Below are 17,868 nucleotides of genomic sequence, written 5' to 3'. Positions count from 1 at the left end.
ACGCTAACATGTGCTTTTCACAGTGGTCCTTGTGTGAAATGAGAAGTAAGTTAGTGGTCAGGAGGAGGGGCATGAACTAGCTTTTACTCTGTCTCCACAATGTGCCCACTGCTTTGAATGAGCTATCTCATTTATACCAGTGGCCCACTCAGAGTGCACAATGGACCTCCCTCCTCAGTTTTCAGAGACTAGGTGGGTCTCACTTAACCTTCCGATTGACTTTCCAAAGTCAAACCAATTTTTATATTTTATAAACTGAGGCTCAGAAAGATCAAATTACTTGCCCAAATCGCATAACTAGCAAATGTTAAATCTGAGGTCTGAACCTAGGTCTGTCAGATTCTGAATCACTGTAGCACAAGTCTCCAAATGTTGTTAGCAATCACATGTGTATCAGAAAGAAAAATGTTTTTGAACCTTAACTGACTGCTTATGTGTATTATGTGTACTATAATATTAGTGTTACATCTTAAAAGTATAAAACATTATAATGAAAATTTGAAAAACATGAATATGAGTCAGTACTCTGTCTAATTCTCCCTCTGCCTACTCCTGAGTGAATGTGCCCCTAAATGGGGACCAGAGCAGGGCCACTTAACAGCCTTGCCCAAGAGAAAGAAAATGACAGTCACATCTGTAATTCACATTTTAAAAAAAGTAAAAATAAAGAGGTGAAACTGATTTTCATGACATGTGCCTTTTACATTATTTTTCTTCACACAAAGTCTGTGGAACCTAGTGCATGTTTTACATATCTCAGTTTGCACAGATGTCCTACAGCTGCCTGTGCTAGTGGCTCCCACAGTAAACTGTGCAGTGTCAGCCTCTGCTCAGTGCTCCCACCTACATGGGGAAGTGTCACAGAGCATCTCTGGAATAGCCTTGTCTACAAGGAGATCAAGTGAGAGTCCTGTCGGGATACTCAATTGATACTGTCTCATAGAATGTCCTTTCAAATCGTGAACTGAGAGTACTGAAGTATGAAATTAATCTTACAGGGACAAAAATGTCCAAATCAAGACATTTCAGATGACAGACATTAAGTGTCACTTGGAATTACAGGGTATTACCTGCTTTCTTGACACTCAAGACTGTACACTCCTTGAGGACAATGGCAGGGAACTGTTACTTGATGAAAGACCATAAGTACAGCTGGAAAAACAGAATTCCTAATTTCACTAGTTTTAGCCTACAACTTCAACACAAAGCATAAATGAGAATCTGTGTTTAATCAAAATCATCCAAGTCTGATAAGGCAAAACTTCTATTCGGGATTGAAGCACAACTCCTAGGAGATTAGAAAGCATCATGTTTTGTGTTAGCCAGACTCTTTTTTGTTGTGACAAAATGCCTGACATAACTTAAGGAAGGAAAGACTTATTTTGGCTCAGTTTCAAGGAGTTCAGTCCATGGTTGTTTGGCCCCATGTGTTGGGCAGAACCTCAACAAGGTTCGTCACCTCATGGTGGCTGTGAAGCAGAGTGAGACAGGAAGGAGTCAAGGAGAGATACCCCAAGGAACACCCCTAGTGACCTCCTAGAGCTAGTCACCTCCTAAAGTTTCAACACCCCTCAAAATAGCACCACCACCTATGGACCAAGACCTTAACACAAGAGCCTTTGGGGGAACATTTCCCAGACAAATCCTAACTCTGTATATGGGAAATACAAATAACAATTTGTTCCAGAAAATTGATCAGATTGATCTGATACCAAAACCACAGTAAAAAGAGAAATGAAAGACAGAGGAGCATAATACTAGAGTGAATATATTCTGGGGGCCAGGACGGCTTTGTACTATTGCTCAGAACTATAAGATTTTACGAGCAATTTAACTTCTTTGAGCCTTATGCAACAGAATGACATGTTTAAACTAAATTTAGCAATACTGCAGGGGATGCTGAGAAGGGTGAGACAATTTCTGTAAATTATGTATGTAATAGTGTCAAGCACAGAGTAAACATTTGGTAACTGAGGATGACAGTAATGCTGAATTCCTTGTTAATACCTACTATTTGATACTGAGGGTAATTTGGTTTATACCATGTTCCCAATTCTGAGGCATTAGGGCTGTGCATATATCAAGGTTATAAATTTTGCATGGGATTGTGTGCCCTTTCCTTAGATTCGTATGCTAACCTCTAGAGCTCAATACCCCAGATTATGACTGTGATTGGAGACACGGCCTTCAAAGAGGTGATTTAAATTGAAATGAGGCCATCAGGATGTGTTCTAATCCAAAATGACTGGTGATCTTATACAAGAAAATCATGATACACAAAGACACTAGGGATGTAGAAGCACAGAAGAAAGACTGTAAGGATATGGGGAGAAGGTGGCTACATGCGAGCCAAACCAAAGAGGGGATTCAGAAGAAATACATCCTGCCTACACTTTGATTTGGGGCCTCTCTTTCCCACAATTGTGAGAAATTACCCACAAATCATGAGAAAATAAATTTCTGTTGTTTCATCAAAGCCAGCAATTTCATAAAATGAATTAAACCAGTTCTTCAATCAACTGTATCATATAGCTGCTTCATTTCACTTTATCACAAAGCAACTGCTGGATAAACCTGGGAGTGCTGCATGAAAAGGTAAGTCCTTACAGTCAGACAGACCTAGGTCCAAAGTTTTGGCTCCTTTGTCTGTAAGCTGCGTGATCGTAGGCAAGTTATTTAATTTTGTAAACAACAGTTTTCTTATTTAAAAGAAAGGTGTTCATTTCACATGTTATGAGGGCCTAACACCCAGTGACTTCTGCATTATCCATGTATGTACTCCTCCAAATAAGATAAAGTGCAGCTCTGAAAAAAGCACTTCAAAAAGGTGGACTGTCCTGTAACTTGTTTCTTTTAGTGAGTCTTTTCTGACAGTTAAAGGGCTTATAATTTATAATGTACCAGCTTCTTAATTGGTCTGTGCCCCTAGGCTTACCATCTGCCAATCCGGCCTCTATACTGTCCGCTAATTAATTTCTCTCAATTCAAGCCCGAGTACATCGTTCTCTTGCATATGACTCTTCAATGGCTATTATTATTACTGTCTATAGTTTCAAGAATCAGCAACTTGAGAAGGGAACCTGAAGTCTCTCTCTCTCTTTTACAATATGTGCCTCATGTATTCTAGCCCTACAGAATTATAAGTGCTTCTCACACAAAACTCCTTATTTCATGCTTCTGTGCTAGCCGAGCCTTGCTCTGTGAAACTCCCTTCCCTTTATGTCATTTGGGGACTTGCAAATTATCCTTCACTTTCTCAAGGATATGTCCCTGAAATTCCAAACCAGAATTTAGCACTGTCCTATGATGGAAACACTAAATTTTTGCATGGACCCATTGTGATTATCATTGCATTTAAATATTTATGTTTGTTTCCCACTAGTCAATGTGTTTTCCAAAGACAGGGACACTATTATCACAACTTTTGTATTCCAATCATCAAGAACAGTGCCTAGCACAAAATCAACATTCAATAAATGCTGACTGAACGAAGTGCCAAAGGACTGAATGCTTGCCATCAACCATATTACCATATTAGCACAGTTTTACTGGAAAGACCGCAAGCTTTTTAAGCCTGTGTGCACATTTGACATTAGTCATTTACTTCCTTGGGACTCAGTCTCAACATGTGTATTAATACTTGCTATTCTACTTCTGACCTCCACGCTTGATTTAAAGTCGCTTCTTAAGTAAATGGGGCTCCTTCTTGTTTTCTGTCAGTTTACCACGGCATCACTTTCCTTAACAGATTATGCCATTTAACAATGAAAGTACTTTGAATTAGATGCAAATATTGAAAAACTAAAGATTGTGTGGACTGTAATCCTGTGGTACCTATCTGCTTTATTAAAAGTGATGCCTCTGTTTTCACATCTGTTAACTACAATTAATATTTATTGTATAGGATTGGATTGGTGCCTGTGAACATCAGTTGTAATCAAACATTTAAAGCAGAAGGATAGTACCTGTACACAGTAGGTACTCAAACCTTCATGCAGTTTAAGTAATAACATGTGCTTGCAGATGAAAGTACAACACACTGGATGGACATGGAGACAAACCTAACAGAAGAGTGCCCAACCAGGGTTATGAATACACGCTTGGCAGTCACACCTTTTCAGTTAGCACTTATCAGCAAGTACTCACAACCAAGTCCTAGAATCTCTCTGTCATTCAAGCTTCCCTTTATAGGCATAACATGTGTTTTATAGGACTACTGTTAGGAGCAATATGTTCATATGACCAAGACTGTAAGGCCTTATGAAACCTATGGAAACACTGTCAGAAATATACCATGCACTCAGCAAATCCAGTGCAGTGGAAGACTTGCTGACCCAGAATATTTACATTGGAAACTGAAATATTCACCCAGTGTGGTGGCACATGCCTATGTCAGCACTTGGGAGGCTAAGGTAGAAAGGTTGTGAATTTGAGACCAGCCTGAGCTACATAGTGGGAGATCCTGTCTCAAAAAAATAAAAAGGGTCAGGTGCTTGTGGCTCATGTCTGTTATCCTAACACTCAGGAGGCAGAGATCAGGAGGATCGTGGTTTGAAGCCAGACTAGGCAAACAGTCCACAAGACCCTATCTGGAAAAACCCTTCACATACACAAAAAAAAAGGTCTGGTGGAGTGGCTCAGGGTGTAGACCCTGAGTTTAAGCCCCAGTACAAAGAAAGGGAAGGGAGAGAGGGGAGGGAAGGAGGGAGGGGTGGGGGAGAAAGCAAGAAAGCAAGAAAGCAAGCACAAAAGAAAGAAAGCAAGCATGAAAGAGAGAGAGAGAGAAAGAAAGAAGGACAGAAAAAGAAAGTAGAAAAAAGAAATACTTGTGGATATTTGTTTTTAGAAGTTTATAAGTATTAGAAATCTTTTGTTAGAATTTTATCTGTCCCTGTCTACCTAAGCACCAGAGTTAATAAGAGAAGCTGTGTATTCAAAGCTTGAGTGATATCATGTGAGTTCATTAAAATAATCACAGTCTGTACTTATTTATGCTTCATAATCACTATAAAGCCAGCATCTTATTTTATGTACATCTATCTTTGTTTTCCACATAGAATATTAAATATCATGCAGAAGGTTTCCACGCACCTAGGAAAACATGAACAGAGTAAACACTGATGCAAATGTCAATGAAGTCAAACGCATTGTTCATCTGATCAATGAATATCAGAAGAGACAACTATAAATCTCTTTCTTGCCTCTGATAATACTTATTTCTGGGTAAATCCTTCTTTTTTAAAATGAATCAAAACTCACTACTCACAAGGAGGAATCTGGAGCCCTTAGAAAACAGGAACATTACTACTAAGAAATCAACATGTCTGTAAGTAAGAAACGAAGCTTGGCATCTCCTTTCCAGGCACTGACAAGGCAGGAAACTCACATTTCTCATGTGACTTAGGAATGAAGACTCACAGCCTCGGAACCATAAATTCTCAGAATAAATTAAGCATTCAATTTTAATTTCTCAAACTTGAATGCTTTAACATTACAGTGCATCTAGGTGGTGTAATATACTAGTTGGTAGCACATTTTGCACTTCTCTAATTAGAAGAAACCTCTCAGAGCACACTGGGGGGCAGTGTCTGTGTGGGCCTGGCAGTGAGGACTGACTTACCTTTGGGCTGGGGTGCTGTAGCTGTTATCATAGGAATCGTAACTCTGTTCATCGTAAGCAGTGCCATAACCATCATCATAGTCCTAAAATACAACAGAAGTACAAAGACATTCAGAAAACTTTGTGGAAAGAAAGAAGCATTTTGCTTTCAGTGCATTTTCATTAAAGCAGCTAACATTTAATTATATGTTTGATTAGAGTAGAAAGAAAAATAAATACAGGAGGGACTTCAGGACAAATGGTAAGAGTAAGAACCTTCAAACATTCTTTACACAAAGGAAAAACAATACTGAAAAAAAAAGTTAGGATCATTATTTCCAGGACCCTGGCAATTAAACAAAGAACTACAGAGATCTAGGGGGCATTTTAAAAAATGAAAGAAAGCATGACAAAATCCTGGTAAGAGCAGCGAGCTTTGTGGACTTTTTAAACTTGTCCTATTCTTATCCCCTGACCCAGCTCTAAAGGAGCCTTGAAAACTACCTAGCACAACCAGCAGCAGTCTGAAGGGGGCAGAACAGGGATGGAGCTCTTTCGAACCCTATTCCCAGAGAACTGTCACCATTCCACCTGACTTAGGAGTTCGCTCTGTACAAAAATCTTACTCTCTAGGCCTAACTAAAGAAAAAAACAATTAGAGGCAATTGTTAAGGATTTTAGCTGCCTGAAGCAGTGAAGATTCACCCAACAAATAATAGGCTAATTAAAAAGCTTCAAAGGAAAAGTGGCGAATGAAACAGCCATACAGGCTTCGAAAAGTCTTAAATGTTCCTGGGAATCTGGAGGGCATGTCCACGTGCAGAGCCATATCCACACAGGAAAGTCAGGAAGGTCTGGCGCCCTCTCTGAGATTCAGCTTGAGACGGAAATGAACAGTGGAGGCAGAGTCAGCTGTGAAATGACTGACTGGGTGAGTTTTAAGAATGAGTGCCAATACATATCCGGAGGCCCTTGGCACGAATTAAGAAGTTCCTAGGTATTTCATAAAATCCCTCTCCAATAAGGAACTGAGTGCTAAACACAGAGACAATTTGAATAGCAACATGTGATAACTGCAGATTTTATAGAATCAGTCTAGAAAAGTCATCGTAAACAAGTAAGAATGACAAACAAGAAATCCTGGAAGAATTTGACCCCTGGAGTTGAAAAATTACATTGTGTGTGATTCTAAGTAAAAAAAATTGAAACATGCAAAGAAACATGAAAATATGGTTCCTATACAAGAGAGAAACAGTTGTCAATAAAAACTGTCTCTGAGGAAGCTGTGACACTGAATGTACTAGACAACAAACTTAATTCAGCTCTCTTAAATACAGTCAAGGAACTAAAGTTATCATTTATAAACAACTAAAGAAAAGTATCAGCAAAATGCCTTACTAAAGAGAATATAGATACAGACATATAAAACTGACTCAAAACAAATTCTTGACTTGCAAAGTTTGATAATTGAACTGAAAAATTCACTGACGAGGTTCATCAGTAAATATGACCAGAAAAAAGAATCAGTCACCTGGAAGACAGATGAAGGGACATTATCCAGCTAGAAGAAATAAAAAGATGAGAAAAAATGAACGGAATATTAGAGACTTCTCCAGTTTGGTGAGAAATACTGAAAGGCAAAGACAAAGAGAGAATCTTAAAAGCAAGAGAAGCAAATCATCACATGGGAGGGATCTTTAATAAAAACACCTCCTGCCTTCCAGCAGAAATCCTGCAGGCCAGAGACAGCAAGTACGATATTCAGCAAAGAAAGGAGAAAAAGAAGAAAGGAAAAGAAAGAGAGAGAGAGAAAGAGAAAGAGAGAGAGGGAAGGGAAAGGGAGAGAAGGAAGGGAGGGGGACGGGAGGAAGAAAAGAAATACGCCCAATAAAACTATTCTTCTAGATCTGCTTTATAAGAAACACAAAAGGGAGTCCTTGAGGGAAAGTGAAAGGTCATAAAGCAGTAAATTGAACCTACACAAAAACCAGAACACTGGCAGACACCAATATTTAAGTAAATATAAAATACAAGATTAATATATTTTTGGTTTATAATTCTTTTTCCTTCTCTCATTTAAAAGGAAACTTCATGAAGACATAATTATAACTCTATGTTGATGGCATGTAATATATAAAGATGTAATTGTGTGACAGCACCAGTACAAACATCAGAGAAGATAGTGCAATAAGTGAGCAAAGTTTTGTGTACAGTTGAAATTAAGGTGGTATAATTTCGAAAAAAAAAAAAAGGCAGTAAAGGTACCAAAAAGAAACAAGATGTATAAAAATCAAAGAGAAAAATGGCAGATGTAAATTCTACCTTATTAGTCATTACAGTAAATATAAACAGATCAAGCAGGCATATCAATTCAAAGGCAGAAACAAGCATCATAGAAAAAATGACCAAACCACATGCTGTCCACAACAGGTACATTTTGTTTACAAAGACAAAAATAGATTGGGAGAAAAAGGACTGAAGAAGATACACCATGGAAAAAGTACCTCAAAGACAACCAGAGTAGCTATAATATTAGCATGAGACAAAACAGAGTTTAAGATAAAAATCGTTATGAGGAAAAAGATATTTTAAATGATCAAAAATAATAAGGATGTATGCATCTATACCAACATATATAACAAGAAATCATCAAAATACATGAAGCCAAACTATAAGACTTAAACAGCAATATAAGCCAGTCACACCTAATAGACATCTATAGAATACTTCGTCCAAAAAAAGCAGAACACACATTCATCTTAACTATACACGGAGCATTGTCTCAGATATACTACACATTTCCCATTTATAAAATTTATTATAATGCTATAGTATTCAAAACAATGTAGTACTGGCAGAGACATACAGATCAACAGACTGAAACTGAAAGTTCAGAAATAAGTACTTCTATTTAAAGACACTTCATTTTCAACAAAGGCACCAGAGACAATTCACTAAGAGACAGGAGAGTCTTTCCAATACATGGTGCTGGAACAACTGGATACTCACGTACAAAAGAAGAAAGTTGTATTTCTACCCCAGACTATATGCAAAAATTTATCATATAGCTAAGTGTATGAGCAAAAATGATAAAACTGTAGGAACTGAACACAGGTATAACTCTTTATGATCTTGGGTTAGTCACTAGTTCCTTAGATATGCCAGCAAATGTACACAGAGCCAAAGCAAATACAGATGAAGTACAGTTCATGAAAAATTAAAAACTCATCCTTCAAAGGACACTAGAAGAATGTAAAAAGACAATTCACAGCATGGGAGAAAATATTTGCAATAATACATCTGATAATGCATCGTCTAGTATCCAAAATATATAAACAACTCAACCATAAAAAGACAACCTAACAAGAGCAAAAGGCATCCTCCTAGTGCTACTGGGGTTACACTTCAAACTAACACGATAACAAGCATACTTACCACTTTGTTAGAAAAAAGACTCTGGAGTTCAAAGAAATTGTGAAAAATAATTCTGTAAGATCAAATCAGATGCATTATCACTCAATGATCCTATCCTACAACTGATTCTGAGTTTCCAAGGTTAATTACACAGTGACTATGGATTTACTGGAATAATATTTAAATGAGCCTAGAAATGGTATCTTAGAACATCAGTTTTATCAATGAAAATCAATTTAATGACTGCAGAGCATACATGGGTCCCTTTGAAGTAGAGAAATCTAGTTTTGTAAGAGGTAGTATCTAGAGTTAGATGATAGTCTGTAATTTACTATTAGTAATTTTAGGCCAGGTCATCCATCAGAGTTTGCTTCTATACTTTTAAAATGCAAATCCTTGTCTCTTAATAAATGAGAAATTATAACTATGTGTATACAATCCAGCACAATGCCTGACACATATTAAGAACTTGATGAAAGGCAGTGGCATTATTAAACATGTAGACCTCTTGGCTGGCCCTCCAATACCATTCGCGGATGAGGAATGTTAGAAGCCACTACGCATGAGGCTATGAGCAAAATGCATGGTTCAAAGGTGATTAAATTTTAAAGATTATTTTAAAAATTAATTTTCACAAAATAACTACACATATTTATAGAGTACAGTGCAATAATCTGATACAGGTTTAAGGAGATAGAAATGTTAATTACCCTGATTTAATCATTGATTTTCTTCAAAAAAAGCATTTATTAAATATCAGACCTTCATTTATTTGATTTTGGAAAACAGAAATACCTAAGAAGAAAGTTATGCCACTACACTTTCAATTTTGTAAACAAGTATTAACGTGAAGGGACAGTACTATCTTTGCAGGAATAAGGTGTATATAGTTTATACATGATTACCTATATTTTTTAAATCTTTTGTCATAAAAAACTGAATATTTGTGGAAAAGCTATGTGTTCTGTACTCGAGACAGTATTTAAGAGAACAAAAATAAATCCTGATTAAATGGGGAAGAGAAAAAACAGTTAGGATCTGATTACAACAAAAACCAAGCCAGTAGCTAAAGATAAATCTCTAATTTGGCTGTAATTTTCCACTGGTCAATGTAAGGAGAAAGCTAGCAGAAAACAAATATTTTTTTGAGATGCTTTTGGTTACCAGGGAAGTAGCAAAATACAGATATTAATTCTGACAAATTAGCAATTTGAAAGCAGCAGGCAACTACCTAACGGAAAAATAAGTCTTCACATAGCTTCAATCTGTGTCTGGCAGCTGGCTAGACACCATGAATGGAAAGGAACGTCACAGCCTAGCGAGTGTACCAGAGTGAGATGGGGTGGGAGAGGGGTAACAGACAACAAAAGAAACACCGCAATTCAACATGTCCAAGGTTAGCACTGGGAAACATCATTCAAAATTAAAATTAGAGCCAGGTGTAGTGGGGCATAACTGTATTCCTAGAACTAGGGAGGTGGAGGCAGGAGGATTCTGAGTTCAAGGTCAGCCTGGGCTAATAGTGAGCTTGAGTCCAGACTGGGCTACGTGTAGTGAAACCTTGCTCCAAATTAATCAATCAATTAATTAAAAGTTAGAATGAACAGCAGGCACACAGCAATGGAAGTAAAAGGAACACAAAACACTTCTCATCAGGAAGACAAATAGCTTGTTGTGAGTATACTGTAAGATACAAATGAAAGAGAACAATGAACTAAAAACTTATAAATACATGTGAAAACGACCAAATTAAGGAATGCAGATTTGGATCTGGGATGGCATGCTTCACTTGGTAACAGCGTGCTGGTGTAGAACAAAAGGGTGATGTGGAGGCCAGGTGTGCAGTAAGGCCTTTTCACTGTGTATCTAACTTAGCAAAACAGGTAGATTATGGCTTCTTTCATAATTAGTGAGAAGTCTGAAATGAATATGGTTTCTTCAAGTGAAGAATTATATCTTTGAGCTTAAGGAATTAAGATTGTCACTGACTAGAATTTTAAAACTTAACTAAAACACTAAGCAATATACCATGTGAATCCTATAGTTATGTCATCCATTCCTTGCTCAACGATTCTACCAGGTATGACAATGCCAGTGCAATTTATTTAAATTTTCAAACTGTTTCAGTCATTGAATTAGTAACTTTAGTATTTTTATACTGAAGATTTAAAAAAGATTAAATTTATGATTCTCAAAAGATTTCTCTCACAATTTTACAGTTGGACTTGGCACTTCCTTCCATTATAATAAGTATTATTTGTTCAATGAACAACATGGGAAAAATATAGGGAGCATAAAGAAGATTGTGACAGGAGAAAAGGAAGAAAAGTTAACAGTGATCCCTGTGGACCTTCTACTTCTTTTATTACAAGGGGATGAGGTCTGTGGCTATGAACCAGAGAGGAGATGAACCAAAGAATGAACAAGCAACAACTGAAATGAGGAGAAAAGGTGGGTGGTGTGGCCGGATCAGAACCTTTAAATACAGGGAACTTTTTTTCTTCCTAATATGAGGGTGATCCAAGAGTTTAGCAGCCCTTCTTTTTTTTCCTAACACCTTTATCTTCCTGTTTTCTCAACAACTGGTTGCTCATTTTTCCTTAATTATATGACTTTACATTATAAAATTCATTTTGCAGTATTTCTGAGGTTAAATGTGGAATTTAAAAAAATATTTAATTGTGCTACAGTTTAACACACAATGGGGTGGGATGATAAAATCCAGCACAGAGGGGAATGCTGAGAGTTTAGTTCAATTACACAAATAAATTTAGGAAGTACTCTTAAGCGTGCGAGGACCTGAGACACGACTCAGTACATTTCACTGTCTGCAATGCTGGAAATCTTTGTGTGATTACTCACACTTCCATATTTTCTCTTAGAGAACATAGCCCTTTATGACATGACCACCGTCTATCTGTGGGTCTTATTCCTTGACATATATCCTGTGCCTCCCATCTCTCTGCCTACTGAACTTTTCAGTATGAAGCTCAAATGAGGGCTTTCAACCATGCTGTAACTTTTCAGTGGCACAAAAACAGTCTACTGTACCTGTGCCATGTCAACAGTTGACCTAAGACCTGCAACTCTATCATTCTGCTGTGTGGATATGCTTTGTGTCTCATCTCCCATTGTGAAGTGGGATTGTGGCTCACAGATTCCTTTACGCCACGCACAATCACACATAGTTCACCCGACTGCCAGGCAGAATGTCCCAGGGGAACAGCAGGCCAGTCCTGCATAATCCTCTCATTACTGCCTGAGTTTTTCTCAGCTTCCTCATGGCCTCAGATGACCAGAACTGAGTCAACTGGGCAGCATAAACTCATTTTATTAATATGCCTCCTTACACTTCTAAAGCAGGCCTTGTATTTGGGCATGAGGCAGTGTTCAGGATGGGTGACACACAGCCACAGGACACTTCTGTCTGCATGGAAGCAATGCCTGCTGCCTTACCTCCCCACTATCAATCCAACTAACCAGGAAGTCTATTTTTGCCTCCTCGATCACTCTCACACACATCCCTTCCACTACATTCTCAAGGTGAATCACTGGGTTCATTTGAGTCACTCAGAATTTCTCAAGTGGACCAGCAGCTGAGAAGGTACCTAAATGGTACCATGACTTTCCAATGTCTTCTTCATGTAAACATTCCTCCAGAATGCAAATCTGAGTTTACTCAGCTGCTTCCTTGCTCCTGTTCTCCTGCTTCCTACGAGACAAAGGCAAATTCGTACTTCTGTCAGTCTTGCCCTCAGCCACTTGACTTACACAAGGACAGAACCTGCACTACAGCGCCTTGTATGGGCTCCTGAAGCATGCTAGAGTTGCTCCTGGATGCACTTCCTCTGCATACACTGTTTCCTCTGATACCATCTCTTTGGTCAGGCAATTTGAAGACTCAAGGCTGAATTCTCATTCCACTCTTTTGAGCTGTCAGGGTAACTGAAAACTTGAATATACATGACATTTACTTACTTATTTATTTTTGCCTGCTTTCTCTCTCACTCATCTGCAACAGCCTTCAGGTTAAATACCAGGTGTGTTCTCTTGTTTGTCAAATAGGAGGCACGTGGCAATGTTTGTTGAATGAAGAAAACGACTAGTAAATGACTACATGGTAGGAAATGTAATAAATGTAATTTGAGATGGATGCAAATCAAGGCAATACTATAGAAGAAAACACAGGACTGAGATGAGAACACACCTAGTATGCTTTTCTGTGAACCTTAAATATCAGTTTTATATCCTCTGCCTTGAGCAAAAAATTAACCTTTGGAACTTGGTATTCCATTTCTGCAAGTCAGAACAACACTATTAAAACAGCAAATGTACACTAGAATATATATCATCCATTCTTGTCTCACTTAAAAGACTTGCTTCTTCATCAAGACACACATCTAGGCTTCTATCTCAGAAGCCTGAACTGAGAGAGAGGACCTGGACCCTGAGTGGACATCAGGCTACAGTAAGGGTGCACATGCTATAACACAGGTGGAGAGTCTCTGCCATTCCCAACCTGTGAAACTTTTTTTTTTTGTCATGTCTCAGTTCCTGGACTCTGGCTCTGTGACCCCTTCAGGACATTGGAAGTTGGCCTCTCTGTGAGCAGCTTGAGAAGTAAGAGTCTCAGGCCAGGAGGATTAGAATCCACTCCACACGCCCGTTTGGTGAGGACAGAGATTTTAAACACACATGTTTAAAAGAGATTTTTTTTTAAATTTTTTATTTTTTCATTTTTCTTTTATTATTCATATGTGCATACAAGGCTTTGGTCATTTCTCCCCCCTGCCCCCACCCCCTCCCTTACCACCCACTCCACCCCCTCCCTCTCCACCCCCCTCAATACCCAGCAGAAACTATTTTGCCCTTATTTCTAATTTTGTTGTAGAGAGAGTATAAGCAATAATAGGAAGGAACAAGGGTTTTTGCTGGTTGAGATAAGGATAGCTATACAGGGCATTGACTCACATTGATTTCCTGTGCGTGGGTGTTACCTTCTAGGTTAATTCTTTTTGATCTAACCTTTTCTCTAGTACCTGTTCCCCTTTTCCTATTGGCCTCAGTTGCTTTAAGGTATCTGCTTTAGTTTCTCTGCGTTAAGGGCAACAAATGCTAGCTAGTTTTTAAGGTGTCTTGCCTATCCTCACCTCTCCCTGTGTGCTCTCGCTTTTATCATGTGCTCATAGTCCAATCCCCTTGTTGTGTTTGCCCTTGATCTAATGTCCACATATGAGGGAGAACATACGATTTTTGGTCTTTTGGGCCAGGCTAACCTCACTCAGAATGATGTTAAACTGACAAATGGAACTAGAGGATTCTTGCTTTGAAGTAACTCTTTACTTCTTCCAGGATAAAAGAAAGAACCTAACCTATTTAGTTCTAGTTCTGTCACAAGTAATATCGAGTACAACATTTAAACCAGAGACAACTATGTTAAAACAGACAGGAGAATTTTAAAAAGACTGATTTAAAATATTGCTTCAGTTTAGAGTCCTTTAAAAGGAAGATAATTATGCTATGTAATACTTTAATTAGAGTGATAATCTCTCATTTCAAAAAGTAAAACGTTTTCATATATAGCACTGTTAAAATCAAATTTAAGTCTCAAAATGGTTATTTTGAGTTTATGAAACAAACAGTTAAAAAGTCTTCTCAGAAGTTCATTTAACTAGGGTTCTGGGTTATAATATCCTTTCAGTGTCTCATCAACTATGAGTGTCACTAATGACTGTGAACATATAAGCTATTTTATAATTAAGGACAAAAATCACAGTATTAATAATTGTAAACAAGACTTCTTTCATATCATTGAATAAAGCACAATTCATTTCACAATAAAATCACATGGCCTGGTTGCTTATTTCATGGCTATAGAAATAGACAGTGTAGCTTCTAGACTAATGCCACTTGTTCCTGCTAGTCTTTGGGGTGTGAAAACTGGTCTAATGTTGGCTCTGCCCCTTACTAGCTGTATGACTTTGGGAAAACCACTAAACTCTCTGAAGACTCACCAAACCCCACTTGTAATATGCAAAATGGGAATCAAAACACAACTCCTAGCTGCTGATAAAAAACACTCCAAGAGAAAATTAGTCAGAAATACTAAACTTAAGTTTTTGGCTTTGATTTTTCTCCATATTGTTGACCCAGTAATTTTCTTTTCTTTTCCTTTCTTTCTTTCCTTTTTTTAAATTGTGTGTGTGTGTGTGTGTGTGTGATACTGAGGCTTAAACTCAGGCCTCCCACTTGCTAGGCAGGTGCTTGAGCCACTCTGCTGGCTCTGTTTATTTCCTTTCTTTTTCTTTTTAGTTTTTATGCCTTCAAAGGTTTTTTTGTTTGTTTTTGTTTCACCTTTTGTAGTTATACTCAGCAACAGCATCTGGGAGCAGATTCTTATTTATATCCAATATTTTTTTGTTTATTACCTATGTTTCCCACTAGATATGTAGTTTCTATGAGAATAGGGGCTTAATCTGCCTTGCTTATTACTGTATCTTCAATGCCTGCAACGCAGTGGAGCATACACAAATACTCTCTCAATGAATATGTAACAGATAATGATGGATTTACAGTGATGTACTCATTCTTCCAAGTGAACTTCCTTGAGATAAATGGCTCCTATGTAAACAATGACTGGCCCAAGAAGACATACCAAGTGATTTTAATCCCACTGTTAAGGTGGAAATGACCCCTGGCACACCAAAATGCATAGACTTCTGTATGATGAAAGTATGAGCTCCAGGCCACTAGTTTTGTAATTGTAGCATTAAGATTATTCCTTGCTCAACCTCTGGATTGTCCTTTGGTTTAACAGCAGTCCCACTTAAAGGAAGATGTGCTACTTCTGCTACAAATGCTAATTTTAAGTCTACCTATTAGTACAATTTTCTTAATTCACAAATTGATATTTTTAAACTTTTTACTCAAGCAAAAATTGGGTCATAAAAAGGTATAAATCCTAAGCGTACAGCTTAGAGACTGTCATCACATGAGCACAGCTGGTTATACACCAGGTAGAAGCAGCACCCAGATCAAGAAACAGAGTTATCAGCAGCCATCAAAACCTCTCTCCTGTGCCCTTTTCCAGTTGCTATCTGCATCCCACATAGTCACTATCACGACTTTCAATACCATCAGAAGGTTCTTGCTGCTTATGAGTTTTTTAACATAAATGGAATCAGAGCAACTAGTTTGTGTCAGAGTTCACTGATTCAGCATTATGTCCGTGGGAATCACCCATACTGTTGTATAGAATAGCAACTGGTTCCTCCTCACTGCTTTAAAATATTTTTATATGATTTTACCACATAAATCATTTATCTACTCCACTGTTGATAAGTATTTTGGTCCTTCCTACCTTGTACCTATGGCATTCTCATCTGTGACTCCAGTGCATCTACGTGTCATCACTAGGTCCTGGGATAGATGGCTGGGTTGTAGAAGATAGTGCAGAATATTCTTCCAAAGTAGTAGTACAAGTCACACTCCCACAGAAGTATAGGGAGTTTCTGCTACACCTCATCCCAGGCAACACTTGAAATTATCTTTTCAATGTTAGTCATTCTGCTGAGTATAAATGCTGCTGGATATTATTCTTTTCATATACTAATGTTTGAGAAACAGTAAGATGTTTCCTTGAAAGATAAAGCTCCATTGGTAAACAGAAAATTAGATTTTTTAGGTCAACAGTAATGAAAATACTTGTTCATTAATAATCACCTTTTATGTGCCAGATATAATTCTAAGTACTTCACATATGGTAATTTGTCTAGTCTTCATAAGAACCCCATTTATTAAGTACTAATCTGTCTACTAGTAGACGAAGAACCAAGGCAGACAGCAGTTATACAACTTGGTAAGGTCACATAGCAATGAAAGGTAGAACAGGGCTGGTGTATGGCTAAAGTAGTAGAGCCCTTGCCAAACAAGCAGAAGGCCCTGAGTTCAAAACCCCAGTACTTCAGAAAACAATTAAAGCAAAATAAGGATTTAAAACTAGTTGGTTTGACTTCCTACTTTGCTTGTAACCACTATGCTATATTGCGTATCCTGGAGGCCAGCTGGCCTTCCACAAGTTATCACCCAACTTGGCAATGTGGCTGCATTTTAAGTTGCTTTTGCTAAAAAAAAAAAAAAAAAAAAATTATTAATTTTAAACTACTATAGTTCTGAAGTGTCTTTTAGAAGTCTATATCCTAATATGTACCTCCCACTCCATTCCACCAATAAATGAACTACACAGAATAAAAATAAATACATAGGGATAAAGGTGATAGTAAGTCTCACCGACAGTATACCACCATCAAAATTCTGGTGGCCTGCCTGTGTCTCCAAGGAAAGTCCTCCCAGCTCTCTGCCTCAGTGCTATGGGTCCCTTTGCCTAATGAGTTTAATGTTACATCTTCTAGAAAGTTTTCCCTCTTTGGTTCCCTCTAAATATTCTTGGTATATATAAATCAATTATATGTGCTCTTATTTTGAATGTTACTTGTGTTTTGTCTCTGTATCAACAAACCAAACAGAGTTCTTACTATATACTGGGCCCTGCAGATAAAAAGGTTTCATAGCATCTACCATCAGTAACTTAAATAATGGGAAACAACAAGACAAAGGAGTGTTACATTATTCTATGACAAGTATTCTAAATAAAATATACACACATGGCTCCAAAAAACACCTAAAACAAATAGGGGTTTCTGTAGAGATTCAAAGTGAGTGGGATAACTACTACAGTAGGCCAACATGCCACCCCAAAATTTGCCACTTTTGGATAAGGATTATTTTGAACTTAATGCAAATGAGAACGAAAAGATGCAAGAAAAGCTCTTTGCCCTACCCTATATACCCAAGAG

At 37.7% G+C, this 17,868-nt stretch overlaps 1 protein-coding gene across 7 annotated transcripts in view; it reads right to left on the bottom strand.

Annotated features, from left to right (window-relative positions):
- Khdrbs3 (KH RNA binding domain containing, signal transduction associated 3) overlaps positions 1-17,868 on the bottom strand; it is a 177,467-nt gene that overhangs the window by 44,024 nt on the left and 115,575 nt on the right. For all 7 annotated transcript variants that reach the window (XR_012446453.1, XR_012446454.1, XR_012446455.1 and 4 more), the window contains one exon: positions 5,621-5,703. Coding sequence is in view for 4 of the 7 variants with exons in the window: in XM_074069275.1 (XP_073925376.1) it covers positions 5,621-5,703 (83 nt within the window). In the remaining 3 variants the exon portion in view is untranslated. The remainder of the gene's footprint in view (positions 1-5,620; positions 5,704-17,868) is intronic.

Source organism: Castor canadensis, chromosome 3 (genome assembly GCF_047511655.1).
Source record: "Castor canadensis chromosome 3, mCasCan1.hap1v2, whole genome shotgun sequence".
In the NCBI taxonomy this organism is placed as follows: Eukaryota; Metazoa; Chordata; class Mammalia; order Rodentia; family Castoridae; genus Castor; species Castor canadensis.
The sequence above is the reverse complement of the archived record's forward strand: the minus strand, read 5'-3'. Positions and strand labels throughout refer to the sequence as shown.